The 18,167-nt window shown below is 41.7% G+C and overlaps 2 protein-coding genes across 2 annotated transcripts in view; one reads left to right on the top strand and one right to left on the bottom strand.

Annotated features, from left to right (window-relative positions):
- prdm16 (PR domain containing 16) overlaps window positions 1–18,167 on the top strand; it is a gene marked incomplete at its 5' end in the record, with an annotated part of 190,721 nt that overhangs the window by 31,544 nt on the left and 141,010 nt on the right. The gene's annotated exons all lie outside the window — the stretch shown is intronic.
- Window positions 938–12,058, bottom strand: LOC306780603 (uncharacterized protein). The gene is made up of 13 exons (XM_079273034.1): window positions 11,787–12,058; window positions 11,045–11,237; window positions 10,423–10,545; window positions 9,497–9,619; window positions 8,789–8,911; window positions 7,681–7,803; window positions 6,863–6,985; window positions 6,547–6,652; window positions 6,057–6,127; window positions 3,960–5,958; window positions 3,655–3,813; window positions 3,517–3,564; window positions 938–1,585 (listed from the first exon to the last, which is right to left on the bottom strand). Exons 1-13 carry the CDS (start codon window positions 11,918–11,920, stop codon window positions 1,350–1,352), a joined length of 3,561 nt encoding a protein of 1,186 aa, XP_079129160.1. The 5' UTR covers window positions 11,921–12,058; the 3' UTR covers window positions 938–1,349.

Genomic DNA, 18,167 nt, shown 5'->3' with positions numbered 1-18,167 from the left:
TCCTGGTGTCTGTCATCAATGCCATTTAGGCACAATAACTACTAAGAACTGCTTTCTGGCAGTATATTTTAAATGGGAGGCATTTGGATAACTTCAAGCATAACAGATTACAGCAATGGTCACAGAACTGGAGGATAACATGTCATACTCATGCCTATCAATAGTCCGGTCAGTGTCCTTGAACCTCTACCTGTTCTCTTGCTGTCATTCAGTCTAGATGAGAGACTGTCAGCTCAATGCTGAATATAATGCAAATGTTTCCTCCACACACACACACACACACACACACACACACACACACACATACTGGTGGATATGTAATAGGCGGACTTTTTCGCCATACAGGCCCGGTTGTGGTTTGGATGGACTACCCTTTCCTGAGGTCCCACAGCTTTGGCAGTTCGGTTAAAACACTTCAAAAAATCTGAAAAAAATTCAGCTCACTTTAGATTTCAGATACAACCAAAACAACTTCAATACACAGCAACCTAATTCTATTGTGGTATAGGCAGACATTTCTATTTTTGACAAAAGTGTGACTTATGAGGACCAAAAAAACACTGTTGGGTCTTTAAAGGGACAATAAGCCCGCCCTCCTCATTAACATAAATACACACACCTGACAGGACACAGCATTACTGGAACAGTTAATTTAATATCAAAACTAATCTTAATAGATGACCAAATTGGAGGCATGCAAGTTGGCCACCTCCAGAGTGAGACAGTATGTGTATAGATAGATCTATCTATCTAGAGAGAATCAGCGAGTGCCTGAACCTGGCTTCAATATCTGGCTTTCATTTAACATGAAAAAAAACAAGAGGTGGGGCGCTTTATCATTCAGTCAAGTTTATTAAGTTCAAACTCAGGCCACAGACTTAATTGTTTTGTAAACAACTCTTGACAAACCGAAGAGAACAAGAGAGAGCGACAGAGACAGAGAGAGAGAGACAGCGACAGAGAGAGAAAAAGAGAGACAGCGACAGAGAGAGAAAAAGAGAGAGACACAGACAGAGAGAGAGACACAGACAGAGAGAGAGACACAGACAGAGAGAGAGACACAGACAGAGAGAGAGACACAGACAGAGAGAGAGAGAGCGAGCGAGACAGAGCGAGAGAGAGACAGAGAGACAGAGAGAGAGCGAGCGAGAGAGACAGAGAGAGACAGAGAGAGACAGAGACACAGAGAGCGAGGGAGAGAGACAGAGCGAGAGAGAAAGAAAGAGAGAGAGACAGAGAAAGCGACAGAGACAGAGAGCGAGAAAGAAAGAGAGAACGAGAACGAGAGAGAACACATGAACATTAACTTTCCTGCCAAAAAAAACAAAATAACAAAAAAGGATATTTGTTTACAGCTTCTGTGACTGTCTTTTTTCAGCTGTTCCCCGATTCCGAACGAAGTCTCTGACATTTTGCACAGTTCTTTGTTCCAAGACTGGTCCTTCCACCAACTTGCAGTGACTGCATTCGTTCTTGGAGGCCAGGTGACCTTTACGAATGTGATTTTTGAAGTGCCGCATTACTGCTGCAACCTCAGCCTTGGACCACGCTTTCTTTGTCCCTCTTCTGGACCCAGCATCTTTTCCTGGAAGATATACAAAGTAGACAAGACGATCACACAAACAGAAAACAAAATGTATTGGCAAAATGAAGCAATCAAGTACGGACACTTAGGAATATGTTAAGCAGTAAAACTTACAACAAATTACTGTGATAACATCTTTAACATTTTAAAGTGGCTGAACCTTTTTATATTTCAATAGATAACTCATTACAGTGCATGAGGGAAACCATTTCTGTTTTTTTGGTTCTGTACTCTAACACACTAGATTGGAAATTAAAGAAAAAAAACAATGTTGAGTTAAAAGTCTCAGTGAAGCGTATTTACCTTCTATACTGTGACGCAATCTCCAATGAAACAGAATATTTGAGCTGTGTACAGTAACAAGTGGGATCAAATTCTTCACATTTGATTGGACAGCTAAAGAGTGGGCAGGCTTAGAGTTTAGCATGATATGGAGCTACAGAGGACTGTTGGCTTTACACACCTCACCAGTTGGTAGAGAGATGGAAGGGAAACCTTGCAGATTTTGAAACAGCACAGTATCACTGCACCGTAGCCAGTACATGCAGATGACCGGTACCTAGAGCTCTCTGCTGAGCCACTGACAACGCAGACCGGCGGAAGTACATTTTCTTCCCACCGATATTCAAATGCACATCTCTTGTTGTCTGTCTCCACATTGTTACCAAGATCAACAAAAAGGTGATATCACTGGTGTGGCTACTTCGTGGCTCAAAGTTTTGTTTGATCGGATACATTTTGAAGACTTCAAACATTTGAAACTGTTTTGCTGAGAAAAGAAAGGGACTTTATGGGGATTTTGATGAAAGTTACCTGGATATTGATATTGTTTTACATATATTTGGCATAGAACAAGAAATAAATGAACAATCAACACTGGAACTTTAATTAAGATCCAATTCACAGTTTAAAAAATTATTGAATTAACATCCACATTGGATTAACAGTGGGAATTGGGCCTGAAAGTTCAATATTGACCTTGAAAATATTAGTCATAATCTTCAGACTATGGTCTGCTCTGGAAAAAGGCAAGCTGTGTTGATTTAGTGTCGGTGCTAGCACAGAGGGGAAAAGCAATGCCACTTCATCCAGCAAAATAAGTGCCAGCATTTCTGGTACTAATAGCTATTTACTACAACGTTTTGTACCTAACGGTTTGTGTCTGTCCTGAGACTGCAGATCGAAAGCAGCGGAATTTGGTAAAATGCATCGGTCTCCTTGGATGAGATTAATGTGTTTTGTACATGAATGATAATGGTTTGTTGCCGTGATAACTTCCTTCTCAAAATCCTTCCATAAAGTATTATTAGCCATTGTGAATGTTATGGCTTCTGATAAACCTTAAAACTATTACTAAAACCCGCTTAAAGCTATTTCCAAGAGTCGAGACAAAACAATAAAAAGTGAGTCAGTCGGTTACTGTATAAATATGTATGGACTACAACATATTTTAAATAGGATTAGTCAAGCCTGCAATTTTCTTACCAGACCAGGAGTCTCTGGTCACAGTGAAAATCAGGGTGAAACATTTAAATGGGTCCAATGAGTGTAGTACACTCATTCGTATGTGTGCCTGAAACGGGTAGAATGAAATTCACTACGGCCATGTTATGTTTTAGTTTATAAATAATGATACATTTTTTAACAGATCTGGTATTAGTTATATTTACCACAATCTTCAATCCCATCTTCAATGAATTAAGGGATATAGATAGATAGAGATATATATATATTCATACCACTTTTTTAAATATTTGTTTTGCATTTTTCTTGAAAGTGAACTTTAGCGTGAACTACTTGGGCACTCCTCACTCTTTTTAAATCGTATGTCTTCTCATTTTTCCTTTTCTTTCTTCCATACCTTGCATCAATGCCTTTTTGTGTCTAATGTAACTACTTTAAAAGGTGCTCTACCATCAAACTTGGCTTACCTTCAGAGAGAGGGGCGGTCTCAGTTACTGTGGACGACACTGTTCCTGCTAAACACACAATTTCACAATACTTTAGTTTCAAATTGAATTTAAAGAACATTTGGTGAACAGCGACAAGTATAAAGTGAGGGAACCTACCTGAATCTTCAAAGTCATGGACCTGCTCTGTGATTGTAGAGTCAGATGTAGCATCTACAGGCTCGCTAGTTCCAAACTCTGATGCTCTGCCTGCTGTGCCACAGTTATCGGATTCGCTCCCACTGTCCTCGTCTTCAGTGCCGCTGAATGCAATTTCATCTGGAAAATAGTATTAGTAGTTCTCGCATGAAAAGCTGCACATAAAAACAAATCAAAGTTGGAAATATTTTTGCTTATTATATGGCAGCATATATAAAATTTAAAACAGTATCAGGTGTGTTGTAAGTGTTAATTTCTTTACAAACCGTCCACTTCAAGCTCATCCAGTGATTTTCCCTGCATGCTGGAAAGATTCCCTTTCTCCATCGATAAAAGCAGTTTGGAAATCTTGGCCAGTTGTGTTGTGGGAACTGATAATCTGTAGAAATCCCGGTGAACACGGATGTCGTGACCCATGAAATCTGCAACCTGATCAAGTTCATTGTTTTTCAAATTAAGGACTTGTGAGAGTGTGGCGACGTGTTTCCTGAGCTGTGTCGACCTGAGGTACTCGGGGTGCTTTGCTCCACACTCGCTTGCATAAACACGCAAACAGTCCTGTCCCCTGTAGTGGCTCATCGAGTTGGGTATCGCAAACAGGAAGACATTTGTGGCACAAACACCACAATCTGTTCTTTTACTGGTAAGGAGTGACAGAGCATCCATCATGCTTGGTGTGAGCAGAACTGCAACCTTTCTGCCCCTTTTTCCCATGATTTCGATTCGGCTGAAATAGTTGCACAGTCTCTGTTCAGTCTTCGACAACCCCATGGCAACATCTTCATGAAGCTTTGTATCGTCTCTTTCATGGAAACTTTTGAGGCGCATTTTTGAAACCTCCCCAGCACGTCTTCGATTGAACACAATGATTTGTGTAAGTGTACTCTTTGCAAGTTGAGCATAGTTCTGAGTACTGGTCTTCTCCTTCAAGTTGCAAAAGGCAGTTTCTGCAGACTTCTCGAGGTGCCGATGAAGGCTCTGAACATCTTCAGTGAAGGGTAATGTTGATGGCTTGTTATATTTTGCGTCACTCAGTGTGTTCAGGGCACTGTGAGACACCATCTCAGACCACTTGGTGGTGTACAGCTTCTTGAACATGTCAGTGGACTTGATCAGTTCTTCATCTTCTGCCATGAGGCCCCTACAATGAACAATGTCACAGATTTTCTGAAGTGCATGTCCCAATTTCAGCGCGAGGCTTGGTCTTGCGTATGAGTGTTTTTCTTCATCAAAACCTGAAACTTTCTTTACAGCTTGCACAACCCTCTGGAAGTTAGCAGGTTTAACAGCCTCCTCTAGGTTATGTACAGAGAAGTCTTCGCGCAGACATAGCAACAAACGCCCCACTTCACGGAGCTTTTGTCGTATGTACTCATACTTGGTAGGATCTTGTCCATGTTTGTTATAGAGTGACTGAGCTAAATTAATAATGGTGAGGTCATTTCGCACAACTGAGGCAACCGCATCCTGTTTCATGACACTAAGGATCCTCCACACTCCACTTGAGATCTGCTGACAGAGTGCAGATTCTTGAGCTTCAGCCAAAGCCAGTACTTTGGTTCTCCCAGGTTCTTCATCTTTGTTTTCTGGCTTAAAGGGACATCTGCGGGCATGTCTCCAAAGTTCCTTACGAATGTACATGCCTTGACAGTACATACAGTGAATAAACTTTCCAGCCAGTGCTTTAGCCTTTGGTTTTCTTTTCACTTTCAGTGGTCCTGTTCCATCTTGTAAAACTTTAGTGTTGTGTCTAAAATTTCCCTTATTCCTCATCTTTTCTACTAATATCTTGCGATCTTTTGAGTGCTCAGGGAGGGAAAATGCTTTTACAATTTCAGCATGTGTCTTGTGTGTTTTCAAATGGCGGGAAATTTTGCTTTGTGGCTTACCACAAACATAACAGTAATTCTTTTTGGTCATAGTCAGATGTGGTACTTGTTGTTCGTGAAGCGCAACTTCACACTTTTCCTTTGTTGAGTCTTTGGTAGGATTCAATGAATCAGATGTTTCAGCAGCATTGGCAACCATGTGATCTTCAAGAGGTGGGAAACCTTTTACTGAAGTGGACACAACTGGGACGCTCGTGTCTGACCCATAAGATGTTCCAACATCAGGTAGTACTGGTTTTACTTGAATCTGTTCGGCTTTCAACTGACTAGGCATAATGGGGATGCTTGCATCTGAATCATCATCTTCTGTTTCTGAGTCTGGTATGTATTCCTCATCGGACATGCACTTATCATCATCTGATATTTGATCCAGAAACTGGTAAGAAAACAAAGGATTTCACGTGATGATGGACAGCTACAGACAGTTAAGAGTTCAACAAACCATATGTGCTCTGTTTTCTGTGTCCAACTCACCTGTGATGAGTATTGGAAGTTATCATTTTTAATTCTTCTGAGGCAGGATTTATGCCAGACTCCTGAACAACCTGTAAGACATTTTGAATATACAGTACAAAGTTTCAATACCACATGTTTATTCAAAAAGTCTCCCTTTTAAAGAGATAATTGATGCCCATGTTTGCACTTGTAAGTGTAATAACAGGTGCATTGGAGAAAAACCTCTAGCATTAAAACATAACAAATCTTGTCAGTGCCAATGAAGCAAAATAAAACACCTTTAAGTAATCTGAATGATATCCCACACTCTTAACTACTTCAACTTCATCATAACACATGTTTACACATCCTACAATTTTGAGAACTAGTTGATATATTAGCCTATGTTGTGAACCAAGGATTATTTGTCATCAGTGTTTCATTGTTGAATGGTTTGTACATTAGAACAGCAAATATACCGACCCAATACCCTAAGACAAACTCTGTACCAATTCAATAAATATCTCACCTCTGCATTCATAGCCAATCCACTTGTAGGAGGATACAGGTCCCACACAATGAACACACTTGTCCAAGGAGGATATTGTTGCGCACACCAGGCGATGATTTTGACACTGTTAAAATTAAGTATAACTTATTTCTGACAGTTTTACATTGACATCTACTAAGTTGACTACATTTTCCAATTGACCTTCTGAATCAGATTTTTCTTTTAGGAACTGTAATTGTTCCATATACACCATATGAGGCAACTGCACTTACACACACTAATGAAACATGATTTCATGTTTTTTCATAAATAATGTAATTAAACTTAAGTTTACCTTTTCAACCCTGTGGAAGGGATCAAGTTGTGGACATGTTTGAGTCAGGCCATCCTCAGAGGTCTCAATCTTGTCAGTCGCTTCACTCTCAGCAGTCTCAATCAGCTCACTCTCAGTTATCATCTGTAGCAGGCAAAAAAGGAGGACAATGAACAGAGAGAAACTGTAATGTACCATTACAGACACTATTTGGAGTTTTAATGAGAGAAACAATCCTACTGTTGCTAAAACTATGTTATGGACACCAAACATTTCCAGAGGCATTTCCTTATCAAGACCCTGAAAAAAAGGTCTTATCATATCTATATTTATTGAAGACTGGGTGCTTCTTGTGTAACATTATGTGGAAGTTATGACTGTTTTTGCCTTCATAGTTCTTATATTAGCTGTGAGTGATTAGTTAAACAGATATACATATCACATGCAGGTTGTGCAAATATTCTTAAAAAACAAAGTGCTTGACACACACACAAACAATACTGACTTACACTTGGACAAGCATTTAATGAGATGGCTGTCCCAATAAAACATACGACAGTCAGGCAGCTGCACACACACACAACCATCATATTGGTATATTTAGACAATATCTCATGTCCTCATATACCACCCGTCTCTATAAACCATGAGAGGAGACTACACACACACACACACACACCCACCCAACATATTGGTATATTTAGACAATATCTCATGTCCTCATATACCACCCGTCTCTATAAACCATGAGAGGAGACTACACACACACACACACACACACACTAATGAAACATGATTTCATGTTTTTTCATAAATAATGTAATTAAACTTAAGTTTACCTTTTCAACCCTGTGGAGGGGATCAAGTTGTGGACATGTTTGAGTCAGGCCATCCTCAGAGGTCTCAATCTTGTCAGTCGCTTCACTCTCAGCAGTCTCAATCAGCTCACTCTCAGTTATCATCTGTAGCAGGCAAAAAAGGAGGACAATGAACAGAGAGAAACTGTAATGTACCATTACAGACACTATTTGGAGTTTTAATGAGAGAAACAATCCTACTGTTGCTAAAACTATGTTATGGACACCAAACATTTCCAGAGGCATTTCCTTATCAAGACCCTGAAAAAAAGGTCTTATCATATCTATATTTATTGAAGACTGGGTGCTTCTTGTGTAACATTATGTGGAAGTTATGACTGTTTTTGCCTTCATAGTTCTTATATTAGCTGTGAGTGATTAGTTAAACAGATATACATATCACATGCAGGTTGTGCAAATATTCTTAAAAAACAAAGTGCTTGACACACACACAAACAATACTGACTTACACTTGGACAAGCATTTAATGAGATGGCTGTCCCAATAAAACATACGACAGTCAGGCAGCTGCACACACACACAACCATCATATTGGTATATTTAGACAATATCTCATGTCCTCATATACCACCCGTCTCTATAAACCATGAGAGGAGACTACACACACACACACACACACACCCACCCAACATATTGGTATATTTAGACAATATCTCATGTCCTCATATACCACCCGTCTCTATAAACCATGAGAGGAGACTACACACACACACACCCCCCAACATATTGGTATATTTAGACAATATCTCATGTCCTCATATACCACCCGTCTCTATAAACCATGAGAGGAGACTACACACACACACACACACACACCCACCCAACATATTGGTATATTTAGACAATATCTCATGTCCTCATATACCACCCGTCTCTATAAACCATGAGAGGAGACTACACACACACACACACACACCCCCCAACATATTGGTATATTTAGACAATATCTCATGTCCTCATATACCACCCGTCTCTATAAACCATGAGAGGAGACTACACACACACACACACACTAATGAAACATGATTTCATGTTTTTTCATAAATAATGTAATTAAACTTAAGTTTACCTTTTCAACCCTGTGGAGGGGATCAAGTTGTGGACATGTTTGAGTCAGGCCATCCTCAGAGGTCTCAATCTTGTCAGTCGCTTCACTCTCAGCAGTCTCAATCAGCTCACTCTCAGTTATCATCTGTAGCAGGCAAAAAAGGAGGCCAATGAACAGAGAGAAACTGTAATGTACCATTACAGACACTATTTGGTGTTCAAAACATAGTTTTAGCAACAGTAGGATTGTTTCTCTCATTAAAACCCCAAACATTGTCAGAGGCATTCCCTTATCAAGACCCTGAAAAAAAGGTCTTATCATATCTATATTTGTTGAAGACTGGGTGCTTCTTGTGTAACATTATGTGGAAGTTATGACTGTTTTTGCCTTCATAGTTCTTATATTAGCTGTGATTGATTAGTTAAACAGACATACATATCACATGCAGGTTGTGCAAATATTCTTAAAAAACAAAGTGCTTGACACACACACAAACAATACTGACTTACACTTGGACAAGCATTTAATGAGATGGCTGTCCCAATAAAACATACGACAGTCAGGCAGCTGCACACACACACAACCATCATATTGGTATATTTAGACAATATCTCATGTCCTCATATACCACCCGTCTCTATAAACCATGAGAGGAGACTACACACACACACACTAATGAAACATGATTTCATGTTTTTTCATAAATAATGTAATTAAACTTAAGTTTACCTTTTCAACCCTGTGGAAGGGATCAAGTTGTGGACATGTTTGAGTCAGGCCATCCTCAGAGGTCTCAATCTTGTCAGTCGCTTCACTCTCAGCAGTCTCAATCAGCTCACTCTCAGTTATCATCTGTAGCAGGCAAAAAAGGAGGACAATGAACAGAGAGAAACTGTAATGTACCATTACAGACACTATTTGGAGTTTTAATGAGAGAAACAATCCTACTGTTGCTAAAACTATGTTATGGACACCAAACATTTCCAGAGGCATTTCCTTATCAAGACCCTGAAAAAAAGGTCTTATCATATCTATATTTGTTGAAGACTGGGTGCTTCTTGTGTAACATTATGTGGAAGTTATGACTGTTTTTGCCTTCATAGTTCTTATATTAGCTGTGATTGATTAGTTAAACCGACAGACATATCACATGCAGGTTGTGCAAATATTCTTAAAAAACAAAGTGCTTGACACACACACAAACAATACTGACTTACACTTGGACAAGCATTTAATGAGATGGCTGTCCCAATAAAACATACGACAGTCAGGCAGCTGCACACACACACAACCATCATATTGGTATATTTAGACAATATCTCATGTCCTCATATACCACCCGTCTCTATAAACCATGAGAGGAGACTACACACACACACACACACACACACCCACCCAACATATTGGTATATTTAGACAATATCTCATGTCCTCATATACCACCCGTCTCTATAAACCATGAGAGGAGACTACACACACACACACACACACACACACACCCACCCAACATATTGGTATATTTAGACAATATCTCATGTCCTCATATACCACCCGTCTCTATAAACCATAAGAGGAGACTACACACACACACACACACACTAATGAAACATGATTTCATGTTTTTTCATAAATAATGTAATTAAACTTAAGTTTACCTTTTCAACCCTGTGGAGGGGATCAAGTTGTGGACATGTTTGAGTCAGGCCATCCTCAGAGGTCTCAATCTTGTCAGTCGCTTCACTCTCAGCAGTCTCAATCAGCTCACTCTCAGTTATCATCTGTAGCAGGCAAAAAAGGAGGACAATGAACAGAGAGAAACTGTAATGTACCATTACAGACACTATTTGGAGTTTTAATGAGAGAAACAATCCTACTGTTGCTAAAACTATGTTTTGGCCACCAAACATTTCCAGAGGCATTCCCTTATCAAGACCCTGAAAAAAAGGTCTTATCATATCTATATTTATTGAAGACTGGGTGCTTCTTGTGTAACATTATGTGAAAGTTATGACTGTTTTTGCCTTCATAGTTCTTATATGGGAAAAGTATAGATAAACTAAAGCAAGACAAGCTAACAAATGCTACAGAGAAGTGGATACAAACTGCAGGTTAGTGTTGTGGAAGATGTCGGTCTGAGGAATGTTCTCAAGGTGCGTTCGCGTCACGTTTGGTGTGAACGCAGCTTTAGGATCGCAACGAATGACGTCACGTATGAGCCTCAAGACGCACAGTCACAAGAAGAATGCACGAGTTGTGTTAAAGTAAAATTTGGACTACCTTGCATCTCCACGGCCAGTCTGAGTCACCATAATTATAGGTGATCTCCTCTCCTTGACTGATGTCTCGTGCTGCAAACAAACACAGATGGGGCTTCCCTTTGATGGTTACGTACTTCATCTTGCCATTAGGGTTTCGATTATCGTCGTTTACAAGCCTTCCAAGCGACCCATCCTCTTTTGCTGCATCAACACTACAAAAATACAAGTGAATATTAGTTTCACAACAGTAAATATATAAAATAAAGGCAATGTGTCATTTAATTTTGATTGGACTAAGCATTGACATAATACGCACCACCATAGTTTGCCATTAAAATGGAACTCAAACATGAAAACCTTAAGGCTGTTGTGGTAGATTCTCTGTCTCCGCTCACATTCTTGCTTGCTTATCAGTTCACCTCTATATTCTAAGAGAAATTCTCCCTTTTCAAATGGAGTACAGGTGAAGATGCCGCGACCTATTTCATACACAGAAAAATATCCGTCAAGTTTATTCATACTTAAATCATGATTACAAAATCAGAACATTCAACTTACCTTTGAAGGCATTGATGTATTTGACATCAAGTCCCACTTTGTCCGCTCCAGTGTCAGTGTAGAATTTTGCATCATCCTTTGGATTTATACGTCTTCGCCGTTGCATATTTTTTGCTGAAATTACCAAAGAAGATGGTTGTCAGGATTATCATCTTTATTTGTAGAACATGCATGTTCAGAAAACATTGTATAGCCATTTAAACCAGTAATATACTGGGATAAAGGTGAGGAAGGCCAGCAGCGTGCTGGGGTGTCCACTGGATACTGTGGAGGTGGTGGGAGACAGGAGGATGATGGCGAAGCTCTCATCCCTGATGAGCCACGCCTCCCACCCCATGCAGGACACTCTCGCAGCTCTGCACAGCTCCTTCAGTCTCCCCGCTGCTGTCAGGCTGCACAACAAACTGCTCTCGGTGGACCACTAACACACTGAACACGAACACTTTAATTCATTCACCTGGTGCAATATCTTATCTAATCCGTGCAATATCCAACACGTTAAAGTATTTACCTGATCCGTCTGTATATTCTGTATATTTAATACTCTTCTTTACTGTCTTATTTTATTACTGTTTTACTGTTTAGTTTATTATATTAATTGATTTGTATCTTTTATTTTATTTACTTGTGAGCAATGCTGCTGTAATCCTGTAATTTCCCCACTGAGGGACGAATAAAGGATTATTTTATCTTAAAAAATATGAAGAAAATGCATAACTGCTCCATTCATATTTGTAATTGACACTGCTTCACTTTTTAAGAATATCATTAGACCATCTAAGATTAACTGTCCTCTCTGCAGGCACAGAGTAAACGCACTATCGCACTATTATCATATTGGATAACCCGGACCACCCTCTCCACCAGCTCCTGCAGGGACAGCGAAGCACTTTCTCCAACAGACTCATGCAGCTCCGCTGTCACAAGGACAGATTCAGAAAAACATTCATGCCCTCTGCCATTAGACTTTATAATAAAACACTCGCTCGCTAGCTCGCTAACACGCTAGTTTGCGCTCGTTCGCTAGCTCGTGCGTTGTCATTGCTAAGGCCAGTGTTGAGCCACATCGTGTGTCAGCTAATGTTCGCTACATCGTCTGTCAGCTAATGTTAGCTTGTTCGCTAATGCTAGCTAGCACACCACATGACTCAACTGCCCTTAAAAATCACAAAGCATGCCATCATATCTCACCTCACACTGTCTCATCTCCTCCAGTCTCACCTGTTGCGAGCTCCGTTTTATACATACAAATAAAAATGCTTACCTGGTGGTGGTGTCTAATCCTCCATGAGTCCATGCGTCTCTTCCATGCCTGTCTGTGATTAAAGGGCTCCTTGGACTTGATGTCCGTAACGTTACATCGCTCCGACGTCCCTCCCTCGCGGGAAAACCAGGACGTGACGTCCCTACGTCACTCCGACGTACCTCGACGTAAAACCAGCCCGCGAAATTTAACTTGTGTATCAAAATGTGTATGAAACTGCACCAGCATGGTCAAGCCGATAGCAGGCGCTGTTCTATACACAGGGATACACAGAAATCAGGTCAACTGGTAAAGGTGGACTTAAGAGAATGTATGTTATTTAGACACTTATAAGGCGTTTACACTCTTTGTTTTATGAGGATCAGAAATCAGGGCTGCTGGTAAAAAAGGACTTTCCACGAAAAAGAGATTGTATGTTATTTAGACACTTATAACGGAGTTTACACTCTTTGTTTTATGAGGACCTCAGCATGGTCCGCATATACCAACTAAGTTCTCATAATGCTGGTGTGTAATCAGGTGAACAGTCCAGCCATAACATATCCACAGACACACACACACACACACACACACACACACACACACACACACACACACACACACACACACACACACACACACACACACACACACACAAGGGGGACCTAGTTGATAACAGATGTGGCGTGGTCCGGCTCATTGCGTGGCAGTGGTCACTTCAATCCCTTCCATATGACAGTGATTAGGCAGGACGCACATAATGCTTGTAGATCCCTGCACTGCCTTCTGACACACACACACACACACACACATGAAGGCCAAGACACACACATCCACACAGGCTCCCCTCCGACCCCCACGCTCCCTGGATTAGCACATTCCGTACCTGCATTAACAAACAGCTAAGCTAATTGCTTTCCGTTATTAGTGTGCATTACGGAACATTTTCTTTGTGCTTTTAGCTCCGTACTAGCAGAGTCGGAGGATTGCTGCACAGTCGGACTGACTGTGGGGTGTGTGTGTGAGGAACAGATGCAAGCACTGGTGCATTTGATATATGCACAATAATGTTTTTAATTTTTTTAAGTTGTGAATAAACACATTTCTTACACTCATACGGAGAGTTGCACTTGTTGAGCAGGGTGGTTGGGCTCAGGGGCTTGTGAGCCTGTTGGTGTGTCTGTGTGAGAGCTTACAGCTGTGACAGCCGGTGACCTTGCCAAATCGGGGGCCTCATGCTGATAACACATTGACAAGATACTGGCAGACAGTGTTGGTGGATTTTTCACCACAGCTTTTTTCCATCAACAGGTGAAGACCGGAGGCAGTAAAAAGCTGCAGAGGAGCAAGGTGGAATAGTCGCGTTTATTTGTCTGAACCCTGAATGACAGTAACGGTAGAAAAGGTCGAGACAGGGCCCTCGCTCTGAGACAAGACATTAAAGGAATAAATGCAAAACATTGAGAGCAAACAAAAAAATCCCAGGACAAGCTCATTCAGGAGGAAACACGAGCTGTGATCCACACGGGCTGCAGTTGCAACTAATGTTTGCCTCATTACAGAGTAAAGCAGTTGTTGAACTTATCAGGGATTTGGCATTGGTGATCAGTGGCCTGACTTTGTATTTAGCCTTGCCTCTTAACTCTCATAAAACATGTCATTCTGGTGCCTTCTCCCTGTCTTATTCTCTTTTAACTATTTTCTTTTCTTCCTGCATCAGTAGGATCCGGGAGCACCGAGTTTAGATGGTTCATTAGCTTCCCATTCCCTATCCCCCGCCGAATGCAATCAGCAGACACCGCTGGTGATAACTTTCACTCGTACACTTTTCCTCCTCTTATCTTCTTGTCTTTGCCTCCCTCTTTCTTTCTCTTCACATGCCCTACATCCCTCTCCTCTGATTATATCCTGCCTACCTACCTACCTACTCTGTTGAACAAAGGTGGCCGAATGAATGGCTGTTCGCCCTGGCGTGATAAATCACATGCTTAAAATTAACTTTCATTCAGCAAACAGATTGTAAAAGGAAAGAAAAGGAGAGTAGGAAGGGGTTGGAGGAGGAGAAAGAGGCCCCTGCTTTCCTGGGAGCCTTGGTGACGGATGCAGAATAGAGAGGAGCAATCAGAGAGGTGCAACAGGCAAGATTTAATGAGACACAAGATTGTACTGCCCCCACATACCCTTTTCTGCTCCCTACACCTTATATTGTTTTTTTTTTTATGTATTCAATTATTTGTTTTTTTTATTTTTACATGGACAGTGCACATTGATGAACATCTCCTAAAATGTGCCGCATGTCGTTCAGGCATCTGTTTGCCTGTCGACTCTGACATGATCCAACTGATGTCATTAAAACAACAAAAGTAAAGGTGGCTGCCTCCAGAACAGCCGTTTGCCCCTGCCGCGAGACAAATCACACACTCAAATTTAGCATCAACGCAGGGGGCCACAAAGACGAAAGCAACCAAAGGCCCAATGGCATCAAAGCGATTAGTGCCTGCCCAGGTAACCCCCCCCCCCCCCTTATTCTGCCCCACCCCTGTCCTCTCTCCTCTTATCAGGCTAATTGAAGACAAGCTCTTTGAGACGAATGCACAATAGGGCCAGCGGTAGAGTGGCATTTGAGACTCAACGGGTGGACCGGAGAAAAGGAGATGCCGGGGTATTCTATATGCGCCCCCACCCACCTCCCCGTCTAAACCCCTTTCTCTGTCTTTCTTTTATCCCATGGCGTCTCATTCACTGCCCTGCTTGACATAGCTCGACCTCTGAACCCAGAGTTTATGAACTGAAGCACCAGCTATTTATTTGGTGTTGAACTAATGTGTGGCCGTACAATTGTGCGGAGATTTGGAGCAATGTTGGCATTGTGTTTGAGTTGCTGTGTGCTTGGATAAGCTGGGGGTCGGCAGACCTGGGCGCTAATGCCGTTTCAAGACCACTGACGACTGGGGTTGAATTGTCATCTGTCAGAATAACTAATAAAGTTAAGGCAAAAGAACATACCCAAAGGTTGTTGTTTTTTTTCATTAGGGTTATACTTCCTCCAGGGGTGCTGGTTTTTTTTTGTTTCCAAATTCTAAGAGCAGGTGTTTGCTTTCTATCTGTAGGTCGATGTAAGCATATTGCAGGCAAGGAAAACATGCAAATAGGCACCTGTCTTTTTGAAAAGTGGAAGGCATTGCACCATTCTGTCACTTTGAGAGAAATGCAAGCCTCCACCCACTGAGCAAACAGCGGTAATCTTCACAGAAAGATCAGTCTTCATCATTCATAGTTCAAAGGTGAGATTGTCATATGCTCCTCTGGGACTATTTATCAAATAGATCCAGCGATCTAGTTTGATAGATATTTCTTCACTGCTACACTTTAGAAATTCAACATCTAGCAATGCTTTTTTTGCCACCCACTCAGCTCTTTAATCTCTGAAGGTGTAGCTCGGGATATTAAAGTGTTATGCTTTGATACCAAGTTATCCTGATGGGGAGGTATTAGGATATCGACAGTATTTGCGTTTGATTGCAATGTCTAGTGCAAGTTTAACAAATGCTGACAAGAAGCTGCAGCAAATATCTGGAAACCTTAAATATGTAGCTGAAACCTTATTCATAGACACAAACTCTGGGAGTGTATCAATAAGATGGGTGCATTGAAAAGTCAAAGTCTCAGATTAACAAGCCATGGCCTGTCTATGTGCTACCTGCTGTGTGTGTGTGTGTGTGTGTGTGTGCAGGGAACAGGTTAGGTTTTGAAGTGGTTGCGTTGTAGCAGTCTCTGTGGAGGACATGCAGCTCCAAGCAAACACAGAGCTCTGCTTAAACAAACAGGGGAGGACAGGAGAGCAAGACTAATGATGGGATCCACACAGCTTACATACACATGGATAGACACACACACACAAACACACGTACACAGATGTACGCATACACTCACAAACTCGCTGGAGCAAAGACCAGAGGAATTTGTCCCCGGAAGAGGAGTGGTGGAGATAAACCGGTGATCTGTGAAAGAGGATGAAAAGAAGGAAAAGTCCCATCCCACCTCTCTTTATTCACTCCTGGATGCCAAACAGAGGAAACATCTTGTTCAACGTTCAAACGCATTTATATGATCAGAGACTATTGTCCATTTTTGGGTTACGCATTTCAATTATAAAAGCGCTGTGTTTTTGATGTGCTCAGTGTAACCTGCGTCTGTGTGCGAGCGTGCACACATGCCGGCATGAGCGCCCTGATGGCATTGTGCAGCCGAGTCCTTGACAGAAGTGAATTAATCAGACCCCTCTGGCCCATTTGTCTCTATTTGGAGGGCTAATTGGAAAAGAAGCAGGTGTTAATAGAGAGAGGAGAGCGCCACGGTGAGAGTGTGTGTATGAGCGTGTGCTTCTCGCGCGCGTGTGTGTGTGTGTGTGCATGCGTGTAATGGAAGTCTCAGAGCTAAGTTAACCAGACTTAATTCGGCTTGTTCAGGCTCCAGCCAAACTTACATCTTCCTTTCTCCTTATCTGAGGTGAAGGTGATGCAGTGAGTGAGGGATGTGGGGGAGGAACTGAGGACTGCAGTCGGGCCTCTCTCACGTTGGTTGGCTGCAAACATAAAACATTCGGACTAAAGTATGAGCATGTCCACACAGATGCTGCAGTGAACCTACACAAACACACAAAAAGATGAATTTGCGATGCCGCCTGCTGTTTAGAGTGGGCACAGTGCGATGGGGGTTTTCGAGTCTAGAGGGTGGGAAACGCCGCTCTGCTCTCTGCGGATATTTACCTCCACTGCTGGTGTCTGGAATTGTTTGTTTGAGATGCTCAATTGCGAGTGTGCAGCAGGCCTGTGTCCTGTCCTGCGGGTAGCTGGTGATAAAATTTGAACCTGTTTGGAAGCTCAATCAAAGGCCCCACTAGCTCGTTAGCTCCCTTCATATTTAGCTGTCTAAGTGATGTCAGCAAGTTTTAATGGACGGCAGCTTTTCTCAATTACGCAGGAGGGAGGCAAGCAAACTGTATCCAGTGCTGTGTGTGTGTGTGTGTGTGTGTCTGTGAGAGAGAGAGCGTGTGTGTGCGTTTGATGTGGTGTTTACTCAGTTGAAAGCTGTCTCCTGTGTGGTCTCCCCACAAACTTATCCCCCTCCAGATCACACACACGCTCACCTGAGGCGGTGTGTGTGTGTTTGTTGCGCGTTATCGTGTGTGCATGTCTTCATGGAGACGAGTAGGTGTAGGCTCCACACGTGACGCATCTTTATGAATTTTTATGGTCTTCCCACCAATGCCCGGGACACACATGTGCGCGCAGACACATAGACAAACATACAGACACACACACACACACACACACACACA

This window comes from Melanostigma gelatinosum, assembly GCF_949748355.1.
Source record: "Melanostigma gelatinosum genome assembly, chromosome: 8".
In the NCBI taxonomy this organism is placed as follows: domain Eukaryota; kingdom Metazoa; phylum Chordata; class Actinopteri; order Perciformes; family Zoarcidae; genus Melanostigma; species Melanostigma gelatinosum.
The sequence above is the reverse complement of the archived record's forward strand: the minus strand, read 5'-3'. Positions and strand labels throughout refer to the sequence as shown.

Coding starts and splice junctions, on each gene's coding strand:
- LOC306780603 (XM_079273034.1), bottom strand. CDS start 11,920: ATGGGGTGGGAGGCGTGGCTCATCAGGGATGAGAGCTTCGCCATCATC. Junction 10,546..11,044: donor ACTGGCCGTGGAGATGCAAG/GTAGTCCAAATT, acceptor TGCCTGCTACAG/ATGATAACTGAGAGTGAGCT. Junction 6,653..6,862: donor CCTTCCACAGGGTTGAAAAG/GTAAACTTAAGT, acceptor TAATTTTAACAG/TGTCAAAATCATCGCCTGGT.